This window comes from Brachyhypopomus gauderio, chromosome 5 (assembly GCF_052324685.1).
Source record: "Brachyhypopomus gauderio isolate BG-103 chromosome 5, BGAUD_0.2, whole genome shotgun sequence".
In the NCBI taxonomy this organism is placed as follows: Eukaryota; Metazoa; Chordata; class Actinopteri; order Gymnotiformes; family Hypopomidae; genus Brachyhypopomus; species Brachyhypopomus gauderio.
In genome coordinates this window covers 21,645,409-21,654,972 of record NC_135215.1, presented here as the reverse complement: position 1 = coordinate 21,654,972, position 9,564 = coordinate 21,645,409, and the positions used below count along the sequence as shown (strand labels likewise).

At 40.8% G+C, this 9,564-nt stretch overlaps 1 protein-coding gene across 1 annotated transcript in view; it reads left to right on the top strand.

The window, feature by feature from the left end:
- The first annotated feature begins 272 nt into the window (after positions 1-272).
- The window catches only part of LOC143514816 (uncharacterized), a 49,940-nt gene continuing 40,648 nt past the window's right edge, over positions 273-9,564 (top strand). Inside the window, exons 1-2 of the mRNA XM_077006459.1 lie at positions 273-777; positions 6,528-6,695. Of these exons, the coding sequence (XP_076862574.1) occupies positions 273-777; positions 6,528-6,695 (673 nt within the window). The remainder of the gene's footprint in view (positions 778-6,527; positions 6,696-9,564) is intronic.

Below are 9,564 nucleotides of genomic sequence, written 5' to 3'. Positions count from 1 at the left end.
TTTGTTATAAAATTACAGGATAATCGTTTTATCTCGCCAATGACGTCTTCCAGTGCGCCTGTAACCCGCTATCGGTCGGTGCTTTGCTGCCTTTGAGAAAGCGTAATGCGCCATGACAGTATCTCGTTTCTCCTCCCACCAGTGGATCCACGTAGGTGGAGACTCCACCTTCCGACTGCTCTGCCTGTCAATAGCCGCTGAGCACCACCCCTTCTCTGCCTCCTACACAAACAGCAGCAGCGGTGGAGAGAGTAAATAGAGAAAGCCTCAAGATGGCGGAGTCAGTGAGCTTCATTCACTTTGGTGCAGCGACTAAAACCACGCTCTCCAAGCCCAAGGAGTCGAAACCGTCGTCCGAGAACCGACCACAGTCTTCCCGGGACCACCAACCTCCACCACCTAAAAAAGTTCGTAACGAAGAGAAGAGTCTTAAACCGAAGAAACTAAATGGAGAAGGCGCAGGAGGAGGGGGAGGAGGCGGCGCGGCGGAGAAACAGCACCAGAAGCAGAGTTATGGCAGCCCAACATGGAGCTTCGGTCCTATCAAGTCGAGCAATGCCACGGCGCCAACGCAGCCTCCACTACACAAAGTGTTCAAGCAGAGCGCCTTCCTCGCCTCTCCACCCAAACCCAAAAAGCTCAAGGAGAAGCGGGAGAAGGAAAAGGAAAAAGAGAAGGAAAAAAGGAAACACAAATTATCCTCCGAGAATAGTATCAGTAGTCTCGGCACTGTAGGTGTGAAAAACGAGAACGGAGAGGTGAAGTTGTTGCAGAAAGGTAACGTAATTCAACACTTTTAACCCGTTATTAATGTGGGTGTTGGGCCATTTCAGTGTTTATGTGTGCGGTTTTGGCGCGGAGTTGTTTTGTTTAGTCATGTTTTTTGCTGAGGAAGTGTAGTGGTACACATCCCCCGGCTAGCTCGCCTTGCTAGCGGCTCGTTTTGCCGTTGGGTTGGCGCTGCGGGTAGGTCCCTCGGTCGTACCGGGGAGCAAACGCGTGTGGGCCCGCCAGTGAGTGCTCGCAGCTGTAATGTGACTGGTGCTGCGCTGGATGTGTGCGGCGTTTGCCTTGTTGTTTTCTCGTAATTCTAAATACGAAGAACAATGGTTTAAAATTGTAACCTAGTTTTAATCTGCCGTGCCGAAAGCATGAACTTCCATTTGAAACTTCCCCCTGGAGTGCACAGCAACGCTGTCCTGTCCTTTACTAATGTAAATGTGTAACCTCAGCGCACCTGGGCAACTGGGTTCAGACTTGCGAAACGCCAATTAAAAAAACGACGTGTTTTTATTATACATTAGTGTAGTGAAACGCGAACATTAACGTTCAAATTAGAATTTGCTCTTTTATATGTATATCAAAGTAGTTTCCCCTTGGTAATGATTAGAAATAGTTAACAAGTTAAGCAATTATCAAGATAAGTGCGGCCTCGTTTTCTCTACTTCTGTGTTGTGGTCCAAGACTTGCTCCAAACCAAGAAAGGAAAACGGTTTCACTGTACATTATTTTTAGTGAGAGGTGAAACTTATTATTTCTTCGTTATAATTTCTTTGCTTGATATGCAGGGTCTTATAGCCGGTCATTACCCAGTCGTAACAACGCCCTTTTGAATTAATATATAACTAGTAATGACAAGAGCTACAGAAACTGTTGAAGGTGTACTCCAAATATACTTTCACATATTTCTCCAGACCTGTAAATTAATCAGCACACTCTGTGTTTGCATTGTCATGAAATAGTTTGAAACTTGCAAATCTTCATAGATGTGCGCAAAGTTTCTCACTGGAGTAGAGCTGGAGTTCATCAGCTCCTTTACATTAATCTATACAGCCATGTGTCCTGATAGTACTGATGTACTTCTGACAATATGGCTTCAGATTAGTGTGGTTTAAGGCATTTTTGTGGAAAGACTAATGTTTGTAATAGCTACTAATGAGGAAATGAGCAGTCTTTATGATATTAGTGGCTTTGTGATGGACAGTTGAAGTTAGCTGAAAAATCTATCCTTAACTCATCTGACAAAATGTATTAAAATCCTTATTGAGGATGGAGAACAAATTAAGACATTTGGAGGGAAAAGAAAACCATATCTAGTTTCTGACTGTCAAATGTCAAATGACAGTTTTTGTTCTTTGTAAGCGAGAGATGGGCTAGCCTTCAAAGTCTGATTTAGTTTGAGAGCTTGAATTATCTTATGGTGTGTGTGTGTTTGGCTGAAACACAACCTCAGTAAGTAGAGTAGAACAGTTTAACTCTATCAAAATAAATGTAAATGTGCCATATTTTTTTCAATTGTGATTTTTTTACACCGCAATTGAAATTTGTCCTCCTCTTTTAACCCATCTGTGCAGTTAACACACACACACACACTAGTGATTACTAGGGGGCTGTGGTGCGCACATGCCCAGAGCGTTGGTCAGTCCTAGCCCGGCGCCCGGGGAGCAGTTGGGGTTAGGTGGCTTGCTCAAGGGCACCTCAGTAATGGCCTCAGGTCTGGGAATTGAACACACAACCCTCCGGTCACAAGACCAGTTCCCTACCACCAGGCCATGACTGCCCCAAAATAGAGCTGGAAGTACAAACTGATTATATTGATAATGACCATTATGAAAGGTTATCAGCATGTTGTTTTATTAGTCTTTTATGTAGCTAAAATGTCATTTCATTGGGGGAAGAAAAGTATTTTAAAGCTAGTGAAGACTATATGTGATGGGAGTCCTATAAACTACAAGGGCACTATCCTTTGAAGTCTTCTAGGAAGACTGTTAAAAACCTGCTGAACCCCAATGACACAGGAACACGACTGTGGTCTATTACTACATGAAGAGAAGAATACCTCATACCCACCACTTCTTAAACCATATAAAACTGTTAGTAGGCAAACTCCGGCATATCCAACACGTATTCTTTGGAAAACTGCTAAGTTAGAAAGATTTTTTGTCTGGAGTTTCATGGCCATTATGAGTTTTAGACCAGTCCTGTTTATTTTTCAGAAGACACCAGAAAGAGACTAGATATTTCCAATTTATTTGAGGGCTGCATTAAGGGTTCATTAAGATGATGATACTGGTGTCATCAGTGCAGACATGGTGCATGGAAGAAAAGCCCTTATTGGAAACCTAATGTTATTGTTAAGAGAGTTTTGTACAAAACACTTAATGTCAAAAATAAATATATTTCTTTTTTAAGAAAACTAAAAAAATATACAGTCCCCAACCAGATTAACAAAAGCAACTGTTGACAGTTTAATGGATTAAGTAGGTGTGTAGAGTGTCGTAAATGGTACAGTGATAATGAGACACACTAATCTTAGGATCTGTATGACACACTGCAGAGCTGTAATATAGTCCGATTCTCAGATGTTTTGTCAGACAATCAAGCCAACGTTGTCTCTTTGGGCTGTAAAGTATATTCATTGGGAATGAATGTTCAATTTATATAGCACCTTTCAAGATAACCAAGGTCAATTTACAACTTTTAACACAGGTACAAGTCTTGCATGACCAATCACACACTGGCGAGAAGCAGCAGCTAATTGCTCACAGCGTACTCTCTACCGGGATCCACAGCCCCCTGGGGGATTGAATCGGGTGCAGGAAGGGGAGAGAGGACAGACCCTAGTGACAGAGCACCAGCCACCACTGCTGGTGGACAAGCACACACACATTCATGCACAGACACTCAGACAACTGTTTTTATTGAACATGAAGAGACACAGAGTCACACACTCGGGGAGATTTTGTCAAGGAATCAGGGAATGTTTATTTACCTAACCTACATGTTTTGGGCTGTGGGAGGAAACTCATGCAGACATGGGGAGAACATGCAAACTCCACTCAGATAGGGACTTGATCCCAGTGCTGAGAGGCAAATGTGCTAACCACCAAGCCACCGTGTTGCCCACAGAAATCTCCACATATCCATTACAGCCTTGCCTTTAATTGATCTATAATTATTGCATATGCAAAACTGATCATATTTTATTAAAGATGAATTGACAATTTATTGGAGTTGTTTATAAATGCTGAAGGTCACGATAACAAAATTTTCAGAACGATATATTGTCTCAGAAATTATTGCAATAATCGATAATATTGTCATTTTAAAGTGCCATTATAGAATTTTTTCTTGCTTCTGGGCTCCCCAAAGGAGCTTTAAGACAATGTGCCACAATAATAATATAGTAGCATAATAATACAATTACACCAGTGTGCAGTAATGTAATGTACTTTAAAGCTCATGTATGGAGTCATATTTGAGCCTGACCACATATCTGTAGTGGCAGAGTAAAATGAGATGTCTTTAATCTCCTTCAGAATGCCATCTTTCACTTCATTATATAAGGTTTGGGAGATAGAGGTTTCCTTTGGCAGTTCATACTGCTTGTCAAATCTTTGCAGCATGTTTATAAATGTTTTCCTTTCGACCTTATTTAAGGCAGTATCTCTTTGGCTATATAGCGAGTTAAGCACGGTTTATACTTGGCGTATCGCGAGCGGCTTGAGGGTCCATGCAGCGAAAATGACGTAATCGCGGTGGCTCCGCCCCCGTGCGCTCCTTTCTCCACATGTCTTAAGGAGCCAGAGGCTGGAGACCTCTTGTTTTGGGCTCCTTAACGAAGGAGTTCTTTCCTGCAAGTTTTGCAACCCAAAATATAGTGCGTAATAATAAGTAAATGTAATTTATGATATGTTGACTTGTTTGGCTCAGACTACAGAACAATGCCGTCAGGTGTTTTGAGGCTTTTTGAGGCTCAGTAGTGCAGGTGCAGTGCAGCCAGGTCCTCCTGCATCCAGCACTACTGGTCATTCAGACTGGTGCTGCTATGGGATTAAACAAGTGAAGGTGTGAAGGAAAACAACTGGGATTTTGTTTTTGTTTCAAAATGCTCAGACTATTACATAATATTTTGTTTGTAGGTTTGGTATGTTTTGCTATTATTTTTACCATGGAATTGTGTCAGACACCATTTTCTTTGTTCAATAAACGGATGTAATGGTGTTCTACGACAATGAATAAACTGAGAATGATTTATGACAAATTATTTAGTCATACATTTGTGATATAACTGATATACAACTTACTTGTTATCTGACAAACCTACTTGATTGGCTGAGATTTCATTTCACAAAACTGCTCACTTTGTGGATTTTAGTTTTGAAATTACTTTTTAAAATTAAATCTGCTTGTCTGACATCAGTGTCACACCACAGTGTGCTCACCATTAACGTCTTCTCAACACCTCAACAGTAAGGTTTTAGTGGGCCACGTCTGAGCGATTTTCCCCTTGAATTAGTCTGTGCACATGCAGTTTTAGAACGAGCACTTTGCCTTTATCATGTGGAGAGCACAGTTGCCGTGCTGTCTTTGAAGGAAATGTGTTGCACCAGTGTGCTTTAAAACAGGCCTATCCTCAAGCAGAAAGCTAATGGCATAGAGCTCCTGATGAACAACCTTGCAACTAGAGCTCAAATCTGACCTGATTTATGGGTTTAACGAGTATATCTTGTGGGCCATTCTTTCTAATTACAAGGTGACTTTTTTGCTGTTTCATTTGTGCTTGAGCTATGGTCAGCTTAATGCTGTGACACTTTGACATTTCCTTTTGGTGCATATTGTTGGTCCCCCTTCTTCCTATGGCTTTTCATTATAATTAGCCTACCAGACTGCAATCTCCTCCTGCACAGGTCTCCATCTAGAGCACATTTTGTCTGGAACCACTCAATTTAGTGTGAGATTCGCTGTGAGATTCCCATACCATAGCTGGGCCCTCATTTTAATAGTTCCAATCACACACGTTTGCAGTGGGATTGGGTGTCCGTCTCAAGGGCAAGACTGTCAAGGTGAGCTAGACAATACCATCTTGCTTTCCTTCGAGGACCTTTGCATCTGTCATAGTCAGTTTTCTTCTAAGAAGTTATGTATGCATAAAGGACCTGCCTTTTCCTTTATAAAAAAAATTGTAGGCCTACTGCTCATTGGGGATTCAAGTTTTGAGAACTTTGGACTCTTGCAAAACAATTACAGTTATTTACAAGTCAGGGCACATATTTAGCAGACAGTTTTACAATGATGTGTTTATGCAGGATCTGTTATGAATAAATAATTATTTATTATGAATATTTTGTTATTATGAATATTTATTTTGTTAGCACATGCACTGAGCAACACAAAAAATAGTAGATGAATGTCTGAAATGGATATATGTAGCAACAACTGTCTGTGCAAAGTTTCTTTGTACCGAATCTTTGCTGTATTTCATAATTGTGAGAGTCATCACTAGCTCAATTATTTTCAATTTCTGTATCAGAAGTATGGTACTTTTAAACAAAACAACTAAAACTGATTCACTTGTTGATGCATTATAGATGGTAATGTGGAAAGCTGTACATTAGAGCTTGCTTACATATTGACAAGCACAGTACATGAAGTGTACTTTGCTGGTAGTGGTTTAATGAATGAGATTTGTGAGTGAGACCAACCATCTTTTGCTGAACTTTTGCAATTCTCTTTGTGCCTTCCAGAACACATCATTAAAGACCAACTCAAGGACAGAGAGAGGGAGCGAGAAAAGAGAAAAGAGCGAGATAAAGACAAGGATAAAGAGCAGCAGAAGGACAAGGAGAAGAAGAAACACAAACTGATGAATGAGATCAAGCGTGAGAACGGGGAAGTCAAGCTTGTGCAGAAAGGTACGCCACTGGCTTTAGCCACCACTCACCTGTTATCACACGTGTACCAAAACCACTCAAACTGCACTGCAGCCCTTCCACCACTCAACACACCCGACTATCATTGTATTGGGCTGTGTGCATCAGTCCGTTACAGCAAAGCTGGTTCTTGTATCTCAACTTGTTAAAAAAGTGTTCTAGCCATTAGCTTATTTTCTATTCATTGTAACCAAGTGTATCTTCTTCCTGACAGTCTAGTAAAGTTTTACCAGTTGGAGAGTTATGGTAGATAATTAGTAGTAAAAAGTAATAATGTTAAAGTATTAAACATGATTGCTTTTAATTCGGTTGCAATTACCTTAAATAATTTATTGTAGAAATAAAGAAATCTATTCGGGATACTTTCCTGTTAGACCACCCTGACACCACTGGTGGTTGTGAACTCACAGATCCTGTTGGGACAAACAAAACGGGCAACAAAAAGGGACTGTTTCTTCACCACTGTTTAGTGCACACATGCTGAAACGCTTTGAAGAAGCTGAGGTCAAGACTGAGGCTTAGGATGCTCAGGGTGCGTTAGCCCAAGACTCCAGCTGTTTAGAGTTAAGCTGGGTTGTGGGGTGTAAACCCTTTTGGTACCACTGTGCACAGAATTGTGTGCTAATTTGTATTCACTATAGTAATTATTATTCTATTAAATAATGAAGCATCTGGTGGTTCACAGATAGTGTTACCAGTGTCTTTCATTAAATAAAATGTATTCCAGCATCTAGCATCTTTAAATCAACAATACAAAAGTAAATGAACTAGTTTTGGTTTATGTAATTAAGATGCTATAAACACATTTTATTATGTAATCTAAGAGAGTTTTATTCATCTCTTACCTGGCATGCTATTTTTTAAGGGCAAGCTAGAAATCTGTCTCTTATTTCTGTGTAAAATTTCCAGAAAACTGTGAGTTTTATGGCAGACCTTAAAAGTGCTTAGGCTGTAAAATGCTAAGAATTTTTTATTATTTTTTAACGCGCGACAGAACATCCAGAAGCAGAAGAGAGAAAATGTGCTTGTCCTGTGATACTGAATTTACCCACCATTGTGCTTGTTTTAGGTGTGGTTTTGCATGTGGTGCTAATATAGAGTAATGTTAACGGTCATGACCATGGATTGATGGTTGTTCTGGCGGCAAAAGTGTCCTTTCACACATAGTGGTGGACTCCATCATCTCACAAGCATAGACAGGCAAAAACAGATGGCTTTCTCCTTGTCTCTATATCTCTGACTCATCTGCCTTCCCTTCTCTTGCCTCAGTGTGTTTTCTCTCTAACATACTGTTTGATTTGGACTCCTGCACATTGATTCCAAGCAGCATGGACACGCCACGGTCCTGTGTGGTAGAACAACCTCTCCATGGTCACGCCTAGATCTCCACTCTCTCTGCTTATCTTTCTGTGCTGCTGCAATCTGGGCTGAAATAGAGCAATAGCAGCTAAGGTGACCGTGATCTTTGGCTTACGGTTGCGGACATTTTTAATGTGCTTCGATTTAAACGCCCTTATCACTGGAACGGGCTCCTCTTCTTTTTTTCCAACATTCTCGCACAGCAGCCAAAGCCGGCGTAGCTACGCCTGAGTAAGCGTTTGCACAGGTGCAGGTGGACGGATGGTATTGTGTCGATCGTCCTCCGTGGCGTAAACAGTTATGTAGCTTGCTTGGAGCCCTTCTGTAAGCCCCCCCCATCTCCATGTGGTGTCTGCCGAGCTCTGCGGACACGAGCAGAGCGCTGATGGACCAGTCACTGCAGACCTGCCGAGGTGCACCCAGTCCAGCAAGCATTTCTTAAAAAAGAAAGAAGCAAACCATACACAGACCAGAATGGAGCCAAAACAAGAAATGCATTATGCCACATCGTGTCATTTTTATAATGACATAATGTACGATGGTGGTTGTGGATTTTAACTGCGAGAGCTTAAAAAGTCCGTGTCAGGCTGTGCACATTTTTTAGGAACATCATACTCCCATTGTGTAAATGTATTAATTGAGACAGCTAAGATATTAAAAGCTCTGAACTAAAATTAACTAGCTGAAATTAGTTGATTATATATTCATAGGTTGTCATGGAGCCATTTTTTATCCATGTTGCACTACACTTGAGAACATAGCACAGACAAGTTACTGAATTCAACTCAACTCATTAAACCTCAATAGACTATCGGAAAACATAGTTAAAGGTCTTTAAAGGTGTGAATCTTTGTGCACAAAATAAATTTTTATGATTATTTTTGTTTGTGATTTAACAACATCTGGAGTAGATTTTTCCCTCTTAGCTAAAATTAAGATGAAGGCTGTTAAAGTTTAGGTTGCTGTACAGGCTGTAGCTTTCAACTCAAGTTTTCTTTACTTTGTAGGCAGAGAGAGCAAATAATAATGCTAAGCTGTAATTGTACTGGTGATGAAAGATCTCAAGGTCCTCTGCACGTTCTCTTTAAAGGGCAGATGGACATTGCTCTGTTTCTTTAATGGTGAAGTATGCAATTATAAAGGACAAATGCAATGAAAAGGGCAAAGTGAGCGTATTCCTGGTTGCATTTTGAAAGGGTTAGACCATGTGTTCATTTTGGGATTGTTGGAATATTATGTTAGTCCTCATATTACTCATTGTATGTGAGCTTTGCAATTTGGAATTCTGATAACAATCCAACAGATGATGGGTCCTACAATATAGTAGTTTATCAGGACACCCAGGATGCCTACAGCACACCATCAGAACATGGTTAAAAGGCTAATTTACATATTTCAACCCTCTGCGAGATGAACTTTGCGATGGCCAGCAGTGTAATAGTGACAGACCAACATTATATTGCGCTCTCCTCACCCAGTGCGGTCGTAGAGC